Genomic DNA, 22,297 nt, shown 5'->3' with positions numbered 1-22,297 from the left:
CGCACAACACGACAAGAAACGAATCGCACCTGACGCTGTTGGCCATAAGCTCGACATGGGCGTGTGCGTGTGTCGTGTTGGTGTCGCTAGGTCAGTTGGTTTGCGAGTCTGTGCTCGTGAACGTGCGTGTGTGTGGCGCCGCGGGCGCGCTCGTGCGTGAACGGCGCGCCGGGGCTGGTGCGTGTGGAGGATAGCTCCGCCGTGCCTGTGCCATTTTAGGTCATGCAGTGGAGTTGTTGGGTGAGTGGTGTGCGTGGCGCAGGTCTTGCGGTGGAGGCCGCCATGACCGGTCGAGCGCACGGCTCGGGGTCATGGACGTGCATGTTCTGCGCGGACTGGACGCGACGACCGTCATCGAGGAGAGCTCCCCGGACTACAAGAAGCCCCTGTGCTCCTCAACTGTAGAATGCCGACTCAACACAAGTATGTAAAAAGCCGCATTCTAATCCTCTTTATATGACATGGCAGTGCTCATGCCGTTAACTTCAAAAAAAAAAAAAAGAATGCCGACTCTGTTTTTTCAATCAAAAGACCAAGATACAGCTATGGGCTCCGCGGCGTTCGATGCTAGAAAAGTTACTGTTCATCTTCTACCTCAGTCCGCCGGTGAGTGTGAGAGCGACAGCGAGCGAGGCAGAGTGCGAAGGTGTGGAACACACGTTCCTGGGTAGCGCCAACAGACGCGAGCATGCCGGCGATATGTGACGGTCTGCAGCCAGCACACGTCGCGGCAGCGGCCATCGGCCACGTTCGCAGTCGCAGGCATCAAGACTACACAGAAACTAGGGCCACGACGTCTCAGTGGAGGGGAAGAATGGACAATTTCTGGCAGATTAGCAGCCGCTATGCTCACGCCACCATGGACGCCGCCTGCGGCCTGCTAACAGGGTACGTCGTACTAAAATTCGGCGTCATGGGCGAGAGCTCTGTCTGCTAAAGCTCCTTCTAGCGTAGGGGCGTAGAGGCGCACACACAGAGGCCCTGCGCCACCGCCGTAGGACGATCGGAACGACGAATTTACACAAGCATGTGTGGCTCGGCGCTCGCGCCGCCACTGCTAGCCCGAGGAGGAAGAAGCTTCCCGCGATACGCCTAACCTGGGTCGTAAAAGCCCGATCTGACGGTACTTAGGCACCCAAGGGGCGGACGGTATTTGAAATACCCTCCACCCGGACAGTATCTGAAACGATGTCCGCCCCCCATGTGCCAGGAACGCGGGGTCGCTCTTCTTCACGTGGGCCGTGGCTTGCCTGCCGGAGCCCCGAGAGCCACCGCTGCCTGTCTGACCATCGTCACCTTCTTCTTCCTCCTCTTGGATACCTTGCTTCCTGCGCGCTCGTGCATCTCGTGACGCGCTCGCTCTCTGCCAACCTCGCCGTTCTGTCGTATGAGAAGAGCCGGACCGGCTGCTGCTGGCCTCTGCTGGCATGGCGTTCCCCCAAGATTGAAGAGCTGAGTTTTCTCATGAAGCATAAGCCCGTAACCATGGTGAAAAACCACCGAACTGAGAAGAACTTAACATAAGTTCGAAACAGTTGCCATGGGTGCATGCAGAGGTCGCCATGAAACCAGCCCCGCGCCCCTTCCGGAGGCCGCGCGGGGATGAGGCATTTCCACAAACAGGTATAGGACGCACCGCCGCCACGCCACCTTTACTCTACTAATACTCCAAGCCGGTCATCCCTCACTTCTTCACTCTCGGCAGATCCGGCCCGATATTTCATATGTGGTTGGAGTGGTTAATCGATATATGAGCAATCCTAAGAAGCCTCAACTTGATGCAGTCAAGCGTATCCTCATATATATTAAAGGCACCATCAATTTCGGTATTCTATACAAGAAGACAAATGATTGCCGGGTGATGGGACACTGTGATGCCGACTATACTGGAGATTGTGGGACACAACGATCAACTACGAGATACTTCTTCAGTTTTGGATCTAGAGCTATATCATGGTGCAGTAAGAGACAACCAATTGTGGCATTATCCAATACTGAAGCAGAGTATTAATCAGTAGCAATGGCAGCACAAGAAAGCACCTGGCTCAAACAGTTGATGGAGGATCTTCACCAGCCAATAGAATACCAAGTAAGGATTTTCTGTGACAATCTATCTTCCATTCGTTTGGCAGAAAATTATGTCTTTCATACAAGAACCAAACACATAGAAGTTCACTATCACTACATAAGAGAAAAGGTCCTTGAGGGTGAGATCAAAACAGAAGAGCAGACTGCCGACATACTCACAAAAAGTCTCAACAAAGCAAAGTTTGAGAAGTTTTGAGAGGTTGAAAATAAGTTTGTCTTGAGGGGGAGTGTTGAAAGAAGGCAAGGCAATCTTCTAGAATGATCTACACTATACAAGAGTAAGATATTTATCATGGAGTAGTCTAGATTTGTTAATAAAATAAATTAGATAATCTTGTAATATTTAGGAACTCTCTAGAAGCGGGGACACATATCACCACCCTATGATCCACCTTTGGCCTATAAATAGAGCCCCCTTCACTTTCCATGCCATCCATCCAAGAGCATAGTAGATGAGTGGTGCTAGGAAGTAGTGAGAGGGTGAGTGCTAGGATAGCCACATAAAGAGGGTGTGTTATGTACTCTTGTGTAATACTATTGTGTTGTAATAAAGCAAGTGTTTTGTAAGTGTTAGTTTTCTAGTTTCTAAGTACTTAGTGTATAAGTTATGATCTATCGTAGGTGGTTCTGCCATCCGAAATCACAAAGGGTCTAGGCTTTATCCTAGGAAGGCTCTGCCTCCCGAAAGTCAGATTCATCTGTTGGTAGGCTCTGCCACTGAAAGCGAGAAAGCGACTCTGCCGTTGAAAGGACCTTATACACTAAGTAGCTAAAAACTGAAAAGGCTAACCGACTCTAGAGTGACTTGGTGTGTCTTAGCTATAGGTCCTCAGTTTAGTGGGTATTATGGTCACCACGATTCCCAACACACTATCTCCTCGTCGGCCCCGCGGCCGGCCGAGCTCTTATCGTCGCCACGGCAGTGACCCTGTAGTGAAGTTACCGTCATTGTATCAAGTTAAATAAACACAGGTGTGAATGGTTAGTTAAAGAGAGCAAGGCACGGCCCGAAACCACTCCACCATGGAGTCCCAGCAACCGCACCGCAGCAGCCTGGAGAAGAAATCCGAGAGACCTGAGATGGCCGCCCGGAACCACTCCACTATGGAGTCCTAGCAACCGCACCGCAGCAACCCTGAGAAGAAATCACCAGCGGCTCCCATGTTAGTAGCTCTATGGCGACAGCGGCCAGTGCTTGCAGCATCGCGCAGGATCATTCCTGTCTTGCATAGCTCAGTGTCGATCACCCTCTTCCGGTGGTCTTTAACGGATGCGAATCGTTCGACGGCCTGGGCGAAGGTGTCGACGGCGTCCTTCATTGACAAATCAGTGGCGGACTCAGCAAATCGGCTGGCCTCTTCCATCACCAATGCCACCTTGTCCACCATTGGGCTCTCCTCTCGAGAATCCAGACTCTCACCTCACCCAAACAGGCGGAGGATCCTCTCCCGGCAACCCTGTGACGGAGGTGCGGGAGGGTGCTTCAGGGTGAGCACCAGATGCGCCGCTCGGAGTAGGTCGGACACGTCGGTGGCTTCCGGTGTAGCCCCCACCACAGCGGTCAGGGTGCGGCCCGCGTCGCAAAGCTTTGCCGCGGCGCCCAAATCGCCTGGCATCTTGGAGAAGTCCCAGGCCCTGACCGCGAACGCCTTGGCAGTGGCGGCCAAGGCAGTGTTGCGGACATCCCACGCGAGAAGGGCAGCAGCATCGGCGAGCGTGTCAGGGTTCAGCGGTCGCAGCGGCGGGAACTCCCCACACAACAGGGGCGCTAAGGGGGAGATCGGGTTGTTTGTGGGTGGGACGACCAGCGTCAGATCACGCCGACCTGGTAGGAAGTGGGCAGCCTCGAGGACAACAGCCCCAACATCAAGGGAGGCTTGGGCCGAGCTGTCGACGACAGCGGCGGTGATGAAAGTAGAGGCAGCGTCGGTGAGCCTCGCAGTGGCGTCGGAGCTGGCCGACGAGGCGGAGTACGCGCGGGCAGAATCCGCTAGCGCCTTGGCAGCGTCGGCCAGCCGCCCGCTGTGCAGGTGGCGCGCGAGAGCCGCGGCCACGGTGACGAGCTGCTGGGCGTTGGGCGCCCGAAGTAGAGGCGTGCTGACCGACATTGTTGGTTGGGTAGGGTTTCGACCAGACACGGGGTGGGAAATTGGAGGAGGAAATGGACGGGGAAGAGAGGAGGAAGGGGGCGGAGCAGGATGGATTGGATGAGACGGTTGAGGAGACGTCGAGCGAGCACCGCCGCGCCAGGTTTGAATTCCGTTTGGGAACGATTTCCATGACAGCCTGGGTGGCCTTGAGAGCAAGGAAACGGATGGGCCACAACCTTTATCCAAGACTTTGTGGGAGGGACTGGCGGCAACGGCGGCGGCTCGCAGTGGTGTGCCACGGGCTAACGACGGCGCGAGGATGCGGCGACTGGCAAAAGGAAAGGTCGCGGATAGGTGGGTTGCTGGGGTATTGATTTGTTTTTTTAGGGGGAGAGAGGAAGGGTTAATTTCCTGGTTCTCTTTAGAGGTTTTTTCAAAGTGAAAACTCAGCTTGTATTGGGAACAGTAAATTGGGAACACTAGTTCAGCCACACTAGCACAAAGCTACTCCGAGCTTAACTAGACAAACAGAAAACCGACTAGCAAAACTGAAAACAACTAGAGTTCAACAATATCCGAAATCGCTTCTTGCATAGGCGAGTAGTTATTTAGAGGTTGTTCTTCTCATGTTACAATCGGATGGAGAGTACTACAGTAGAGATCAGTTTTGTATTGTTCATCGGCATCTGGGTTGGTGAACGGATATGACGAGTGGTAGTGTAACTTACTAGAAAAAGGAGTGGATTTGGGATTTGGTTGGCCCATCAAAGAACGGCACCTCAAAGAAGAGCAGGCTCCATTGTTTCTGGATTCATATGCCCAATGTGAAGTAATTAGGAGATGTGGTGCAGGCGTGCAGCTGATTGCGCACCTGTTCAGTTGGCTGATCAGACGTGAATGGTTGTACTGTAGCTGATTGCAGGCGTGCAGCTGATTGCCCATGGGCCGAGTGACCTACTGGGTCATGTCAACAGCCTACGCAATTGAGGAACAATGCTACAAGAGAGCACCAGATGAGCAGGAGGGAGGCATGGATGAATATTTTTTGAAGAAAGAGGAGAGGTATTTCTCCTACTGATTATATTATATAAATTAAAGGAAAAAACAAAGTGTTACAGTCTGAGAAAGATCGTTCATGAAACAAAAAAAAGACACAAAGAAAATCAAAATAATTACACAAGGCCTTCTAGCCATGAAGTCATGGAGGTTTTGTGTCTAGCTTTTGCCCCGCATTTTTGGCTTTTTAATCCTTTTTGCAAAAGAAATTTTCATTTAGACCCCTGACGAAACGAATAGCGTCTTTGGACCCAAAGGATCGGCGTCATGATCTATGGCGCCGAGATAACACGTCCCGAGTTGTGTGTACCTATTACGTGTGGCAGCTGAGGTGGCACAGACGTGGCAGGACACTCGGCGCCACAAATCCCGGCGCCGAGCTCGGCACCAAGATCTGTGGCGCCGAGCTCCCTGCCATAACGCCGCCCCTCCTGTCTCTCTGGCCTCTCTTTCGCCTGCTGCAGATGGACACCAGCCGCTCGCGCCTGACGTGCTTGGTGTCAGGACCTGCTCCGTCTGTGGCAGGATCTGTGGCGTGCTTGGTTTCACATCTTGGCCAGAGTTGTTTTTGTAGCAAAAGCTCGGCCATCTGCTCTGCGACATGCTTGGTTTTAGGATCTGCTGGATTGATCATTGATTCGCTAAAACAACTCTGGCCGCAAGCAGGTCTAGCGGAACCTCGCTACAAAAACTAGGATACCAACTTTTCTTCTATACTGTTGCAATATCAACTTATTAAACACAATTGAAATGTCAGTATATTTGCATGCCAGTTTACAAGAACTTGGTCAATGGATTTAAATCATCAACCAACAGACACATATAAACACAAATAATCACAGAACAAGGCCTTTTTGTTTTAATAGGAAAAAGAAAGCTACAATCTTTTATCAAATGGAAAACACAAGATGTGTGATATCCAATGAGCTCCACAACTCCTCTCCACAGATTCGCTCCTGCAGATTCATTAAGATAGTTAGACAAAGCTACACAGAAAACTATTTCAACTAATATACAAGAGTGAAAGCACTCATAATCATGTGAGCAGCAAAAGTACCTATACAGATAGATTATGTTAGTGTCATGCATCTCTACAAATTATCATGCCAATTGATGTCGTTTACAGCCTTGATTCAGTCATGGGCCTGCATGGATAGGATGACAGGGATGGATGAAAATTAACTGAAACTGCTACACTCTGGATGCATACATCACTAGGAACATGCAGTGTTTCAGATGTTTCTGCTGCACAATGTAGTGTGAGTTTCTGACGAACCTTTGCGGACAATTGCCAGCACGCCTCATGCCCACCAAGAGAACCCCTGCATCTTAATCTTCAGAAACAATGTCACCACCAAAGACCAACAATTTGTCACCTTAATTTGCCATGGTGTCTCAAGACGGAACGGAACACTGAATGATGGCACTCCTGAACTTGTTGCATACAGAGAAAACATTCAATTTGTCTTTTAACAAACGGTGTTTTGTCATCATTCAGAACTGCTCACTGAACTTGCCGCATACAGAGAAAACATTCAATTGCAAACTGAACTAAGTTCACAGCCTACAATTGAAACCAGATCACAATGTAACCAGGCTCAAAAGCGATACCTGGAGATGTAGTACTTGGCCCCTCTCTCCACCACAGGCTCGCCGTCGGTGTCAACCCCCCCCCCCGACCTGGTCCATGCGGCTGCGCCGGTGGCAGCCGAAGCAAGTATAGGCGGAAGGCGACGCTCTCAAACGGGTGGAGGTGGGGGCGACGAGCGCCGGCATGGTGCGCGCCGGCGATTGGGGGCAGCGAGCGCCGGCCGGGCTGCGCGCGGAGACCGGCTGCGCAAGCGGAGGAGGAGGCAAGAGCAGGCGGGCGACGAAAGAGAGGGCAGAGAGACAGGAGGGCGGCGTTATGGCAGGGAGCTCGGCGCCACAGATCTTGGCGCCGGGATTTGCGGCGCGGAGTGTCCTGTCACGTCTGTGCTATCTCAGCTGCCAATAGGTGCACACAATTCGAAGTCATTATTTATGACGCCGAGACGTGTTATCTAGGCGCCATAGATCATGGTGCCGACCCTTTGGGTCCAAAGACGCTATTTGTTTCGCCAGGAGTCTAAATAGAATATTCTTTTTCAAAAAAGATTAAAAAGCAAAAAATGCGGAGCTTTTGCCCTCAGAATAACCAGGGCAAATTCCTTAATGAAGCGCCTTTTACAATTCTGATGATTCGGTTGAATTCCTTTAAAGATTAGGTCATTTCGCTGCATCCAAATTCTCCATCACATAAGGATGATCACCTCCATGAAAAAAAGGGACATTTAGCTGATTTCTCAAAATATCAAGAGTGGTGAAAGGGTTTGACTGTTCAACATTAAGTCGATGGTAGACTAGCATCCTTGCGCAAAAGGACAATGAAGGAAAAGATGAGTCAGAGACTCTTCCACAGACAGATTGAAGCAAACACAAAAATACGAAGGAAGGGCCATATTTCTCTTTTTAAGCAACTCTCTTGTGGATAATCTGTCATGAAGAAGGAGCCAAAAGAAGACCTTATGTTTATTTTGACATACAGAATTCCAAAGCCATTTAAAAGTCATGGATGAATATTCAGAACAACTATTACTCTTTCTTCTTCCTCCATAGTCGTCGTCCTCTAATGTGCTTCTTCTTCTTCCTCCGGCCTCCTCTTCTATCTCCTCCTCCTTATCTGATCTACTTCCGATCCCTGCTTTGCTTCAGTCTCCAATTCTATTCTCTTTATCTTTAATCAGCTACTACTGTTATCAGACTGCCTGTGTTGTTCCTATTGGATGATTACCGACATCGTCATCCTCTGCTTTCGGTCGCATTGGTCCCTCAGGCTGCCAGGAGGCCAAGGTCCGTCTGACCAGGTGGTGCTGTTCCGACCCGACCAGCTGTCTCAGCTATACCCGGGCCCTGTACACGCTGTCCGTTGGTTTGGTTTCGAGCAGCGGTTGCTGAACCGTCTGAATTCCATGTTCCGGAGAGAAAAACCTAAATCAATGTCGTCTCAGCTAAAACATGATACTCATTTGAGTTAATTTTGACTTTGGTACAAGGTTTTAAATCCCAACTAAAATATTTAGCGGCAAAGCTACGTTATGATGTTTAGCGAGTTATAGCCGACATTTAGTGGTGCAAAACGGGCCACTACGGTGCCGGCGCCGTGCAGACGTACGGCTACGACCAGCAGGCGACGTACGGCGGCGGCGTGCAGCAGCACGGCTACCAGAAGGACGCGTACGGCGGAGCCGCCGCCAAGAAGAACAGCTACAAGCACGAGTCGTCGTACGGCGAGTGCGACGCGGCGGAGTATGGTTCTCACTACGGTTACGGTGGCGGCGCCGTGCAGACGAACGCCGCCTACAAGCATCAGGAGAAGTACGGCGAGGCCGACGCCGGAGGGTACGGTGCCTACTACGGTGGCGCCGGCGTGAAGAAGCAAGGCTACAAGAAGGAGGCCTACGGCGAAACCGGCGCTGGCTACGGCGCTCACTACGGTGGCGGCGGCGCCATCGAGCAGCACGCCTACCAGAAGCACAAGGATGCCTACGGCGGAGGCGTGAAGAAGAACAGCTACCAGCACGAGTCGTACGGCGAGTGCGACGCAGGCTACGGCGGCTCTCACTACGGTGGTGGCGCCGCCCAGAAGTACGGGTACAAGCAGGACGTGTACGGTGTACCGTGTACGGCGGCAAAGCCGCCGGAGGGTACCCTCTCCACCACGGCGGCGCGTACGGCTACGAGGCGCACGGGAAGGCGAGCAAGACGGGGTTCGCCGGCGGCTACAACCACAAGGCGTACGTCGACTGCGAGAGCGAGAGTGAGAGCGAGAGCGACTCTGACGAGAGCGACTGCGAGGAGGCGTTCCGCCCGCGCGGCCCCACCAAGCAGGGCGGCGTCCACGGCTACGCGGCGGCGTACAAGCACGAGAAGCACGGTGCCGGCAGCAACCTCGGTGGCGTGCGCCGCTACGAGTCCTACGAGAGGCACCAGGAGGTCGGCGGCGGCGGCTACGGCACGTGCTCCCCGCTCAGCTACGGCGCGTAGGCATACGCCCCCGATCCAGCTGTCCTCTGCCACGTCGTACGTGTTGCCGGTACTTGGTGGATTTGTGGCCGGTGATGCAGCTAAATAACTTAAGTATCTATCTAAAAATAAGAGATGTACTTTCTGCCACCATACGATAATAATTAATAATGTATGATCATACTCGTGAACATGTTGTGTATGGGTAATTTCCAAACTGATTATGCAACTAAGATGTTCAGGGCAGAGCAGGTCTGTAATGCTTCTGCACCTCGCAGTATACCATTTCCATCTTGATAGAACATGGAAAAAAAAAGTAATCTGATGGCGTAGCACTTAGCAGTTTGGCACCAAGAGGCAAGAGCTGCTCAAGGCAAGTAAAACGAGCGGGGAAAAAAAAACTTGCCAACGTGCGTCAGGTTAACAAGGGGGGAAGAAGTACTAGTGTGGACATCAAGAATTCAATATCTGTGCTGAATCGGTTACTTACATACGAGCTAGTTTCACTACGACTGAAACCAAGTTAACAGGGCTAAGAAAATAAGTAAAGGATAAAAAAAAGGAGGATTCGAGGCTGCCTGTACAAATCTGGCAGTGGAATTGCATCACCATGGAGCCGAGCTTCGATGTGAGGAGAATACCAGTCATTCAGGTGCCAGGTTCCCAAAACAGAAACCTTTCTATGACTGCTGAGGCGCCTGTACTCAGCTAAGCTCCTGTCGAATTTGGGGGTGTGATCCTGTGCTCCAAGTAATAGGCTCTCTCAGCATTTGCCACTCTTGTTTGAAACATTCCCCATTCTTGTCGACAGCGTGCTCTTACCTGTTTTGCAAAGTGACAACTGGAACATCGGGTTAAAATCCATATGGATTCACACGGCAAAAGTAACAGTATGAAAAGTTAGGAAATAAGTAAAATCAGTGACTGTTTGATAGCTTACCCCTTCCCACGGAGCTTGTCCATTCTCTGCCTTGCCCTGATTAGATGTTACAGGATCAGAAATCAGTGTACCTATTGTGTACAGATGGTGTAATACTAAAAGCCTCAAAAGTACCTGGTTACCAAGTGATGGAATAACTTGATGAACAATCCACTGGGAATCAACAACTCCAATCTTTTCATGGGCTGGCTGTTTAACATAAGACCAAATAAAAGAATCTTGGATCAGTAAAAATGACTGATTCTGGATGTCATAAGCCTGCTTGATGTGCATTAGACCAGGAACAGGGCAATTAAATTCTCTATCTCTACACGCTCAAGATTCATGAAACTTAGTCCTCTCTATCTCTACACACTCAAGATTCATGAAACTGGGTCCCACCACACCAGAAATTGAAACCCAGCTTCTGATTATCTATGCACTTAAACAAACTTTACTGCCCATCCTCTCATCTCCACTGCCCGACTTAACCCACAACCCTTTCCTCACCATCCCCAACCACCATACTCCACACCTGGCCAACCCCTAACCCCCAAAACATCTAAACTAAAAGACTCATCCTATTCGACCAGCATTCAAATCTATCCTACAAGGCTACAACTATGCAGGATAATATTCATGTATAATTTACTTCACACATTAATATGGCTAATAGATAATGGATAAAGAATATACCTACACACATTTCCTAAGAGCAAAATCGAGACCCCATCCATGAACCAAGTCATTCTGCAGAAAACACTGCATAAGTATACTGATTTCACATGAAGCTAGGACACGAGTATTGCCACTCCACCTGAATCATATGCCATACACAGCGCCATGCATCCCTTGAGAACACAGTTGCCATAATTTCAACGAATCTACGTATCAAATTAGGTGTGAAAACAAATGTTTTGACAGAGGGAAATTATCTAACAACAAATGATTACACCCCTACGCTGCACAAGGTGGCAGATGGGGATCCGTACACCAGCCCGGCCTCTCCTCAGTTACTCTGCAAAAAGCAAAATATTGTTACTACAGAAACGAATAGAGGTGTGTGTGTGTGTGTGTGTGGCCACTAAGCATTGGTAAAACAAGCAATATAGATCCAGTAGCTCACTTGTGGACTTCCGAATAACCTCTGCGTTTAGTCATTTCCCATGTCAGACCTTTGTCGGGCTCCAAACCAGGCTGAGAGATCTCCAGCCCATGCTTCCTAACAAGCTCAATGTACCTGGAAAAAGAATGTTGTGAGACCATTTTCCTCAAGGAAATACCAGAAAAAACAGAAAAAAAGTTAACAAGGTTGTGATTCTTACGCCTCTGCATTAAAATGATTGACACCTAGGTCCTCATCCCAGATAAATATGTAATCATAACGAGCAACAATATCAGGATGCAAAAACCGTTTGGCATACCACCTTGCAGAAACAAGAGTTTTTAAACTTCATCAGCATTAAAATACACAAAAGACTAAGCGTGTTGAAAAAATGTAAATCAGTAACTTACCACTTAGTCTGCTTTCTGACACTGACATGGATAGCTCTTTTTGACCACTCAAATTCATCCCATTCTGTGGTCCGGCCATCATAGTGGAACAACATAATTGTGAAGTTCTCTGAAAACTAACAAAGAAGAAATAAATGGATTTAAAAGCAATAAAAACCTTTATATTTGAATACAGTCAGTAGTCATGAAAATGCATGAATCAATTGAGCGATATGAGTTATAAACTTTATTTATTCTCTCAGGTGAAGAGTGCTAGATTTCTACAAAATTACCTTTTTTATCGCTGCGTCAATATTTGCCTTCTGGGAGTATCCAACTGTAAATGAGACAAGGTATCTTGGTTGGCTAGTAAGATCCTGATGGTATAAGTCATATATTTTAGATGTTGCTCACAAAAGGAAGATTTAATAAAAAAGAAGTTCTGAGAAGATCAATGTACTGAAAAGAAATAAAAACAATGACCAACCTCACTAGGCTCACCCCACAATATCCGGAGATAAAGGTCTGTTTCAGATACAACAATGCCAGGTGGGAGCCTTTCAGCACCTTTAGGGTTTGTTGGTACATAAATCTGCAGAATTTTTTGGGCAGAATTAACTAGAGGAAGAACAGGATTAAAACACAAAGCAGTTGATATCTTTGAGTAGACAGCATCTATTCAATTCATTGTATCATATACTTCAATAAAGGCGATAAATTGAACCATATTAACAACTGGAGGCCGATGTAGGCAGAATTTCCTAGATTAAAAGCGCTCATGTGAAACTAAGAACTTTGAAACTTATACACCATGCATGAAAAAGAATTAGTAAAACAACAGGTCAAAAAGATATTGGCCAGATCACCAGAGTATGCATAGTACAGTAACAAAAGTATGTCATAACTCACCAAATTAGGATGAGAAAGCAACTATCAGAAGTAAAAGACTGGCAGAGTACCTTCAGAATTTCATCCAGGTTAGAAACTGAATTGTTCTTCTTATGACTAGCAGCAGACGTCCATGCATGGTTCAATAATGTTTGGGTTGTAATGCCAGAGTTTCTATCTTCAATATAGGAGATAATGCTGGAAGGGAAGTGAAGCTACAAAATGTAGCCAGTCAAGATTTTCTATAAACAGAGCATGCGGCAGAAGACGAGAGAAGCAAATGATCCATTTTACCTTTGTTATATTAACTGTAGGGAAGGAAATGCCAAACAAGTACCCAAGCATAATGCCGACAACTGCTGACAATATGATTCGCAAGTCCTCATTTGATCTTGGCACACTGCTGCTGTTAAGGATTGACAGTAAATTATGACGTGTCCAAATGGCCATGGAAAAGAGAACTCGTTATTTGTTACATACGGTAGTGCAATTCATAGGCAATATGCATTGAACATACCTACGGCCTAAAATGACAGCCTTTGCCATGATGCTGAGTGTTGTCCTTTTGTGACAAGAGGAACTTGTTGAGAGGGTGGTGTTGGCACTGCTGAAGCACTTGTAGCTGTTGGATAAAAGATGGTAAATCAGAGCTTCTTCTAAGAAAGTAGTTCATCGAGAAGAGTACTGAAGCTCACAAAAAAGATATGACCCTACACAAAACCACTCTATGCACTTCTTCTAAATAAACTACAAAAGAACTGCTTTGCAGCACACAGTAGTTTCCTTTTTATCAAACCTAGCTGCATTACCATTAAACTACATGCTTATTCTGAAATCACAGTTTGAGATGAAAAACTACAAAATATCCAAACTACTTACAGAGTAAAATATAGATGGTAGCATGCATCCATATTACTGATGGACAACAGTTACAGGCTCAATGTGTTTCACAACAATATTTTAAATTTTTTTATTCTACTCCTTTCAAAAACAGATACTCTTATAGCAATTCTCAAGAAGCCCTCACTGTACATGCAACACTCCAAAGAAGCCCTTTTTGGTAGAAAACCCAAAACCAGCTGAGCATGACTAGCCGATTTGCCAGTGAGCTATTGAGCTAGCAGAAATAGCATTTTCTTGAAGTCAGAGAAATACATAGCTGCTGGCTTCAGCATTGGCAGAAATCATTCCAAATGTAGCAAAATGTGCCGCAATTGCTTTTCGTCCCAACACATTACTACTGTGCGTCCCAAATCATTGATGAACAAAGCAAGGGCAGACCCAGCATAGGACATGGGTGTACACATGTACACCTGATAATTTTTGCAAACAAAGCCGAAGTTAGTAGGTAACTAGGTAAAGGCCCATGTGATGCTATGGGCACATAATTTTTGAACAAAGTAATTCTAAATAGTGGCGGAGGACGGAATAAAATTGAGGAGAGGCGAAATCCACCACCATCAATTTATCGAAATATACAAGAATGGACATTATAAGTAATTTTGTGTCCAATTACCACTAAACAATTGCAAACTGCAATTGGCACCTCTTGTTTTGGCATTGGCCTAACCTTTTCCCTTCTAATCCATCTTTACTTTCACCATGCTTCCTAAATTAACCAAGCAACAAAACACACATAACAGACAAATGAAGAACTAAGCTTTTAAGCAAAAATAGCTTCTCGTAGGACCATGTACTCAGTGCGCGTGCTTTGCTTGCTCTGTTTGGAGTTCGAATGTGTGCATGCTCCAGCAGAAATGGAGCAATGGATGGCCAAGGGCTGGCTGGCGGGGATTCCATGACGACAGGACACAGCGGCCTCTTCATCCGCCACTCGGCCGCTGTTCACCAGCCTGAATAGCAACTCTATTTAATACTCCTTTGTAATTAGACTTTATTTAATACTCCTAAATAGCAAGACTCTCTTAGATGTGACAGGTCTAAAGTTTAGCCCTCTGGAAACAAACAGGGCCTTAGTAGTACAACACAAACCGCCAATATGAGTAGTGTTCCTAATTGCAGCACCAACTCTCTTATTGCAACCAAGCCAAGCAAAACAAAAGAAAAATGGTTTCTAAGCCGCTGCCTACCTGCCTGCCTGCCTACCGCACAACCCACAACAAGGAAGCTAGCCGAGAGCAGTTGTGGCCATGACCCTAGCACCATGCCTATCGAGCTGAACCACGATTGCTGTTGCCTTGAGCTTGCCTGTGCTCCAGAAGGCGCCCACCATCATGCCGCCAACCTCATCCCTCTTCTCCTCGCCGTCGATCACCGCCACCGCCGTGGACCCCGCCCCGCTTATGGTGCACCCCCGTGCCTGCAGCACCGCCGCCTTCACAGCCACCATGCCAGGTATCAGGGGCGCCCTGTTCGGCTCCACAATGCCGTCCAACGACATGGCGGAGCCAATCAGCCCCGCGCCCCCCTGCAGCACACCCGCCACCAGCGCTGCCGCCTGGCTCAAGTTGCGCACGTGCTGCTGCACGCCCACCTCCTTGGGTAGTGCCGCGCGCATCTTGCTCGTGGGCGCCTCGAAGTCGGGGGTCAATAGGACCAGGTGGAGGCAGAGGCCCGGTGGGGAAGCCAGCGGGACCATGTGAAAGGGCTCGTAGCTACGCACCAGGACGAAGCCGCCCAAGATGGTGGGCGTGATGTTGTCGACGTGGAAGCCGCTGACGGCCTTCTCGGACTCGAGGCTTGCCAGGATGAGGTCGTCGCGCTCGAGGCGCGAGCCGAAGAGGGCGTCCACGGCCTTGGCAACGGCGGGCGGTGGCGGTGGCAGAGGCCGCGGAGGAGCCCAGGCCCGAGCCCAACGGCAGGCCCTTAGTCAGCTGGATGGACACGGCGTGGGACCGAATGTCGAGGGTGCGAAGCGCTGCGATGGCAGCCAACACCTGCACAGTTATGGAGCGAGTCCTTGGAGAGGCGGGCGGCGAGGTGGGGGCAGGCGATGGAGACAGTGCTGGGGGGCAGGGTGGGGTCCAGGGTGGCCGTCACGGTGTCGCCGAGAGAGAGGGAGGCGTCGGCGACGGCGCATCCGAGGAAGTCGAAGCCTGGGCCAAGGTTTGTGCGAAGGCCATCACGAACTGGAAGGCCAGGACGGGTTCGGCGGCAGCACGGACCCTGAGCAGGGCTCCGGAGTGGAGGGAGACGAGCGAAGGGCGGGCGGACCTGGTCCTGGTCCTTTCCCTATGGGCAGAGGGGAAGGAGGAGGTCGCTGATGCCGCTGCCGCTGCCGCCACCGCTGCTGCCGCCATTGTTTGGTGGGTGGGGTGGGGGTATGTGTCTGCTACGGCGGACCCAGCATAGGACATGGGTGTACACATGTATACACCCGATAATTTTTGCAAACAAAATCCAAGTTAGCAGGTAATATATGGGGTTTTTTTGTCTAGAGGACACTCCCAACATATAGTTTTGTGTAGAACACTGAACACACTGCACTCTTCAATTTTGTCTGATGGACACTCTAAATGTATCGTTTAGCTGGTTGCACACCAGCTCTGTTAAAAAAAAAGAATTTGCAGAGTAGATGCCTTGTAAATGGACAATTTTGCTCTTGCTATATTTTGTGGCTCACGAGCAGCAGCAAATGGTCAGTTAGGACACATGCAAAAGACTTGCAATGAGACTGTGTATGACTCAGATGCTCCACCACCAGCACCACTAAAATCTAAGAGAAACAAAACCAAGAAGAAGAAGGAAGCAGTAGAGGCCTAGTCCAAGTACACCTAAAAGAAAGAAGGCCAAGAAGATGAAGGAAGTGATAACAGAAGTAATGCCCAGCCCAAGTACACCACTTAGGTTGCAACATGCACCAGCAACACCATCAAGCCCATTTGACCTAAACTGTAGTTCTGGAGCACTAACTCGGAGGTAAATATGTACAGATTTTCTTTTGACTAATATCCACTTTTTTATTTTTCCTAATCCTTGTTATCTTTTATAGTCGAGCTAAGAAAATTGCAATGGAGGGGGCCGAAGTGCATGGTAGAATGGCGCTGGAGCATCTTATGCAGTTCTGATTATTATGCTTTTGTGTGCAAGCAAACTGTGTAAAGCCTTTTGATGCTAAATTGATGTAATTTGGGATGTTAAGATTAAGATTTGTGACATGATGGTCACTTGTTCCATACTAGTTATTTTGTGACATGATACGTTTTGTAAAAAAATATTATGTGTGTGAATATATTGCACTGCAAGGCTGACCAGTGGCCTTGCTCCCTACTCCCTAGTTTTGGTGCATTACATGGTCATGGGCATTTTAGTCTTTTTACTAGGCAATATCTAGCTCCTCAAGCTGAAAAAGACTAATTTAATGGGGATGGTGTGTTTCAGACAAAACGTCAAAACCACATTTTTTGCAGTGCCCATAAGACTAAATCAAAATGTGGAGTGTGTTGGACACAAAACCACCATTTCGTAGTGTCCCTCAGGCAAAAAAATCCGTAATATATTGTAACTGGATTCAGATCGTAATACAAATAGTTTTGTTAGGGTTTGGCCGTTTGGGGCACTCCATCTCGCACAGCAGAAGGAAAGAGAAGAGGCGGGCATACCTGGAGGATGCGCTCGTCGCTGGCAAAGGGCTGGGCGAAGACGTGACAAATGGCGCCGCCGCTCGCCCAGTCGTCGCCGCCAGGGAAGGAGGAGCAAGGGAGGAGAGAATCCGAGAGAAGGGGAAAGGTTTAAGAAAACAGAGGGAGGATATGAACCTGAGCCCCTGAGCCCTCGGGAGGGCCGTCAATGAGGCGAGCTCGAGGGAGCCTGCCACCTCAAAGCTGAGCATCCTGAGCCGAGATGATCGATATTCTTAACTTTTTTTAGACCACGACCAATAGTGATTTCACGGCAGAGATGTGTAAATTTTAATTTAATAAATAAATGGAAAGATAAGCATATGAATATTTAGCTTCATTATTTTATACTCCTCTGTTTCAAGTTATAATTCATTTGACTTTTAACCTCAAATTTGGCTACTCGTTTCATTCAAAAATTTATACAAAATATTCGCTGTATTCGCTTGGTTTGTCAGCCAACCAGCCAGTAGTACTGTTCTCTCATGTTAAATCAGCCACCAGCTACCGAACAGTCAGCAGTACTGTTCTCTCATAACAAATCAGCACCAGCCATCAGCCACAGCCAAGCGAACACAACAATTAATTATTTTGTTGTGATTTGTTTTATTTCACCATTTTTTGTATATGATGAGTGGTCAAACCTAGTGTTAAAAAGACAAATAAATTATAATTTGATAAGGAGGGAGTACATATTTTAGCTTGTGTGACCCAGCAACTCGCTAGTTAACAAAAAAAGCTTTAGCCTCCAGCTATATTATTTTAATTTTAGATGGTTGAAAATTTAATAGAGGTAGCAGGATGTTTGCTATAATACTCCCTCAGTCCCTAAATAATTGTCGATTTCGCTTCCTGAGAAATGATTTTTATTAATTTTATATAAAAAAGTATTAATGTTTATAATACATAATTAATATCATTGGATAGATATTTTAATCTAGTTTTTTAATAAATTATTTGGAGATACAAATGTTACACATATTGCTCTACAAATTGAGTCAAATTTGTGGCATATATACCGAAAACGACAAATAAAAAGGGACGGAGGGAGTACTTCACAGTATCACTTGTTGCAACCCACAAACATATTTGATAGTATTATAATAATTTGTGCTAGCTAAAAATATCCTAGTCTACCTCGGTGTTAAAAACATGCACCCCAACATTTCAAATCATATACTAGAGAAAAAAATCACAGTGCAGATATTTTATGTGCTAGCTATATAACAACTAGCATAGCTATAAATAAAATATTAGACGACCATACATAAGACATTCGTGAAATATTTATTATCTAGTCTTGAGAAGTTATTGCCTAAATAATATAGGGAAGAATTTCAGATAGAATCAACACGAGAAGCTCCGTTGAAGTGGAAAATTTGATGAAATAATACACACTATATGCAACTTATTGAGTTGTATGGTTTATATCTAGAATATTTTATTTCTAATTTTGAATGATCATCCTATAATTATGTAAATAAATAATATTTATGTAATGATGTACAAAAGTTATAATGAAATAATCATTTAGCTTTGAAATAATATATGTTTCAAACTGGTTAAGTATTTCCAATTTTTAGAGTCTATATATCTACCTTTGGAACAAAGCCAATTAAAACACATACTGTTACAAATATAGCATTAGGAATGAGAGAAAAGTAAATAACCCAACTAATTAACACAAAAGTTAAAGTAACAGCTTTGTCTGTTCATCGATCAATGGATCACCAGAAGTGGCTTAGCACTAATTTCTATCTTCTTCTCTGGAATAACCAAACTATTCAAGAAGATCGGTATGAACACCAAAAGTGAATAAGCAATGCATGAGTCCCAATTCAAAAAATTGCCACCTGTGGGCAAATCTTAAAGTTGAAGCAAGATCCAAGTAAGGACCGAACTCAGGTACATATATCATATATCATTATCAGAACTACAATTTCAAATTCGCGTAAGAGAATCTCGTCCTCCACTTAACCACATTGATATGGAGCGCGCGACCATCGCTTACCGAATTCATTCCCTTCGTGGATCAAGATGGGCACCATGGCAGCGATCAGCCTGGTGGCCTGGTGGCGGCGGCGGCCCTAGAGGGCGCACCAAGCCCGGGGCTTGGTTTCTTCATTGGTCGAGACGGACGGTGAGGGCAGTCGGCACTAACGTGCGTATGCCGTCAGGCGGGCAAGTGCCCGGTGTAGGCACCCGCGGTGCCATCGGCAGGTGGCCGGCGGCGGGGTGGAGGCATGGAGCAATGATGCTGGACGGGCAGACCATTCTACGTGGAACGCTGAATATCAGAGAGGGCAGTTGCGGAATGTACCAAGTACAGAGCTTCTACTGCAGTTGTTATACACATGACAATCACGAGGTGCTCGTCACAAACGACAACACTAATATCAGTGCTAAAAATGGAGGATTATGATTTTCTACGCGAGTTTTAAGCAGAGCAAGACGCGGGCACCGGGCTGAAGGCGATGGTCACGGTGCGCGGCGTGCCGTTGCCACCCGCTCATGCTCCCCTGCGCGAGGCTGCCGTCGATGAGATGTAAACGAACGTGCCGCTCGTACTCGCAGGTATGGCGCCAGCGACGCGCGGCCTCGCCCTGCGTACGCCTGCTAACGGGTTGAACCCGCCCCAAATCCGCCCCTACCTATATTTCAAGAGTCCTAACTACCACCCGCCCCGACCCATCCGTAGGCCCAATGCCCCAACCCGTCCTAACCCAAAATCACGACGGAAGATAATATGCGACTTACATGCCGATCTACTACCATAGCGTCCAAACCCGTCCCAATCCATCTGTGTCGTCAACCCAACCCGCTCCAACCCATTTCATAATGCCACTCATTTCCACACATCCAATAATACCCGTATTAAAATCCACCTAAAAAATCCGTCCAAGTCCTGCCCCATTAGCAGGAGCAGTAGACACGCCTGACTCGAGACATCATTCAGGCCTCAGACGCCGGCAGGGCTTCGCGGCACATGAACGGAGCTTCTCCCTGCCGTGAACTGCGACGCGCCTGGCCAACGCGCGAGCATACCGGCACCGGCCATTCATGGCGCGCGGACACGGCCACGTGCCCGGTGTGGTGGTTCACTTGTTCGGTGGTCCGGGTACTGGTAGCTTCCGCCTAACCTGGCGAGAGAGAACTCGGACAGGGCTCGTGAGCGCGCGCTGGCGACTGGCGACCTGCTGCAACGACTCCGATCGCGAGCTCGGACAGGGCTCGGTTCGGCCGGCCGGCCGGCCGTGCTCGGTTCATCCGCGAGGCCGTAGTCCAAAAAGGGAGCAGATCGGCTGGATATAGGAGTGGAGGAAAAACTCGTAACTCGCTAGCTCGCTCGACTCGCTCGTTAATGGTTCGGCTCGAGCTCGACTTGTTTTATAACAAGCCAGCTCGTTTTATAGCGAGCCAACTCATTTTATAGCAAGCCATAACAAGCCAAATTAAATTTCAAACTAACAACTAAAATTAGCTAGGCTCATTAGCTACAAATTCCTTGGCAGCCCGGCCCAGCCTAGCCCAAATCATAAAATCCTAACAATCAGTACAGCACACCACCGGTCCACCACCAGTCGGAGCAAGTCACGGACGGTGACTCTATCTCTTCGCTAGGTCTTCGCCCTTTCCGCCTGCTCTCGAGACGCAACCGCCGCCCGCCGCCCTTCCTGCTGCTGCCCGCCGCCCTGCGGCCCCTCCGCCCCTGTGCCTGCGCATCGCACGGCGCACGCAGCAGCACCAGCACACCGAGCCACCGACGCACGCACTGCCCTGTTCACCCGCAGCCCCGCCACCCTGCCGCCCTGCGCCCTGCGCTGCGCACACGCCGAACACCGCCCTGCGTGCGCAGCCGCCCTGCCCTGCGTGCACCGGTCATGGAGGATGAGGAAGAAGTCCAAGGTGCTTTCTCCGGTGGCACCAAGTCTTGAATCGAGGAGCAAGCGCAAAGAAGACGTCGTATGATAGGAAATCGCGGTGGCCGTGGCCCGAGCTTCCTCTCCTGAATTGTGTTTTTGTGGTTTGGCTCGCGAGCCAAAAAAGCTGGCTCGAGTTTTTTTAGCGAGCCGACCCGAGCTAGTCTGCTGGCTCGTTTGTATAACGAGTCGAGTCGAGCCAGGTCATTAACGAGCCGAGTTGTAACGAGCCGAGCTGGTTCGATATCCAGCCCGTGGAGCTCGATCCAACGAACTCTAGCAGGCAGACCGGGCCGGCCGGCGGGATTGGCCGATTGGGGGAGTCGGGGGCAGTAGGAGCAAACCGAAGCGTCCCATCCCCATGTCTTGATATGTGATGCAGATTGTTGAGATCAGTCAGTGTGCAGTAGTTCCTGCTTGCGAACACACATTGCCTTCAAGACGTGATTTCAGAACCTTTTTTTCCAGTAACGTGCGGGGTAGAGTGAGTGCAGGCCGGTTGACTGAACATAACTGATTGGTGACAGTACATGAATATTCACTCAGTACGGTCATACAAAAGAGAGCAGGAGAAGATGTCCATGATTATTCGGTCAGTAACTCAGCGACGCTAATCGTACCAACAACCATCCTCACTTGACTGAACAAACAACTCTTGAACAATTCTGTTCTTTTCTCACTTCGCCACAAAGCTGAACCTTTCTCCTCTCCGGTTCCGAGTCCCAGGCCTAGAAAGGATAAACAAACATGCATAAGCAGTGGCCCTGGCCACTGGTCCAGTCCAACACGGAAGAGATACAGGAAGAACGTTGAATCCGCCGTCACCCGCCACCAAATGCTCTGATCAATTCCACATTGAAGCTCTCAACTCGCACGTCGCCGTCATCACTGCGCCCATCAGCATCCCCAGACGCCTTTGCACAACGAGGCAAGGGCTCTCATCCATCCAGGACCGCCACACTGACCAATCAGATACTATACCTCACGGCTTAGCCTCTGACGACGGCGACGACGTTGACAGACGGGAAGCCTACAGGTTTATCCACGGAGCACAAGCGCAGGAACGCCGGCCGCCGCAGCCTCTTCTTTTTAAGACTGTACGTGCCGGTAGAGGAAGATGCCTTGCCATTGACCACTCTTTTGTCTGAACAACAAACAAGGACCCGGGAGCCTCCTTTTCTCCCCTACAAAATGTCCAGATTCTGTGAGCAGTTGCAG

At 48.5% G+C, this 22,297-nt stretch overlaps 2 protein-coding genes, 1 long non-coding RNA gene and 1 pseudogene across 4 annotated transcripts; 1 reads left to right on the top strand and 3 right to left on the bottom strand.

The window, feature by feature from the left end:
- Window positions 1-5,948: 5,948 nt before the first annotated feature.
- Window positions 5,949-6,671, bottom strand: LOC120675774. The gene is made up of 3 exons (XR_005675478.1): window positions 6,511-6,671; window positions 6,292-6,379; window positions 5,949-6,190 (listed from the first exon to the last, which is right to left on the bottom strand). It is a non-coding gene; the product is annotated as an uncharacterized LOC120675774 (long non-coding RNA).
- A 337-nt stretch (window positions 6,672-7,008) lies between these two features.
- LOC120675099 lies at window positions 7,009-9,469 on the top strand (annotated as a pseudogene).
- Window positions 9,470-9,680: 211 nt separating this feature from the next.
- On the bottom strand, window positions 9,681-14,003 carry LOC120675772. 2 transcript variants are annotated; one of them, XM_039956984.1, is made up of 15 exons: window positions 13,735-14,003; window positions 13,097-13,201; window positions 12,874-12,982; window positions 12,651-12,794; window positions 12,179-12,283; window positions 11,985-12,068; window positions 11,713-11,828; window positions 11,523-11,624; window positions 11,324-11,437; window positions 11,159-11,215; window positions 11,015-11,081; window positions 10,894-10,947; window positions 10,333-10,407; window positions 10,219-10,254; window positions 9,681-10,100 (listed from the first exon to the last, which is right to left on the bottom strand). In XM_039956984.1, exons 1-12 carry the CDS (start codon window positions 13,752-13,754, stop codon window positions 10,894-10,896), a joined length of 1,077 nt encoding a protein of 358 aa, XP_039812918.1. In that variant the 5' UTR covers window positions 13,755-14,003; the 3' UTR covers window positions 9,681-10,100; window positions 10,219-10,254; window positions 10,333-10,407. The 2 variants fall into 2 exon arrangements, with proteins under 2 accessions (XP_039812918.1, XP_039812917.1); XM_039956983.1 differs by having other exon boundaries at window positions 12,874-12,985; window positions 13,735-14,001.
- A 704-nt stretch (window positions 14,004-14,707) lies between these two features.
- Window positions 14,708-19,207, bottom strand: LOC120675098 (homoserine kinase-like). Its single transcript, XM_039956189.1, has 3 exons — window positions 19,171-19,207; window positions 15,436-15,635; window positions 14,708-15,334 (listed from the first exon to the last, which is right to left on the bottom strand). The coding sequence occupies exons 1-3, from the start codon at window positions 19,205-19,207 to the stop codon at window positions 14,708-14,710; spliced, it is 864 nt and encodes a 287-aa protein (XP_039812123.1).
- Window positions 19,208-22,297: the final 3,090 nt, after the last annotated feature.

The sequence above is a fragment of the Panicum virgatum genome, chromosome 5N (genome assembly GCF_016808335.1).
Source record: "Panicum virgatum strain AP13 chromosome 5N, P.virgatum_v5, whole genome shotgun sequence".
NCBI lineage: Eukaryota > Viridiplantae > Streptophyta > Magnoliopsida > Poales > Poaceae > Panicum > Panicum virgatum.
Note: the sequence above shows the minus strand (reverse complement) of the source record. Positions and strands in the feature narration are given on the sequence as shown.

Bases quoted from the DNA above. Each gene is read 5' to 3' on its own strand.
- LOC120675772 (XM_039956983.1), bottom strand. From the start codon at position 13,754: ATGCTGAAGCCAGCAGCTAT. The intron at 11,216-11,323 runs GTGAGCTACTGG...TGCTTTTTGCAG, and splicing joins GGTTATTCGGAAGTCCACAA to AGTAACTGAGGAGAGGCCGG. The intron at 10,948-11,014 runs GTGGAGTGGCAA...TGTTTTCTGCAG, and splicing joins GTGTATGGCATATGATTCAG to AATGACTTGGTTCATGGATG.
- LOC120675098 (XM_039956189.1), bottom strand. From the start codon at position 19,207: ATGGTGCCCATCTTGATCCACGAAGGGAATGAATTCG. The intron at 15,636-19,170 runs GTAAGCGATGGT...ACCTTGGCCCAG, and splicing joins CCACGAAGGGAATGAATTCG to GCTTCGACTTCCTCGGATGC. The intron at 15,335-15,435 runs GTCCCACGCCGT...GCCGTTGCCAAG, and splicing joins CTTCGCACCCTCGACATTCG to GCCGTGGACGCCCTCTTCGG.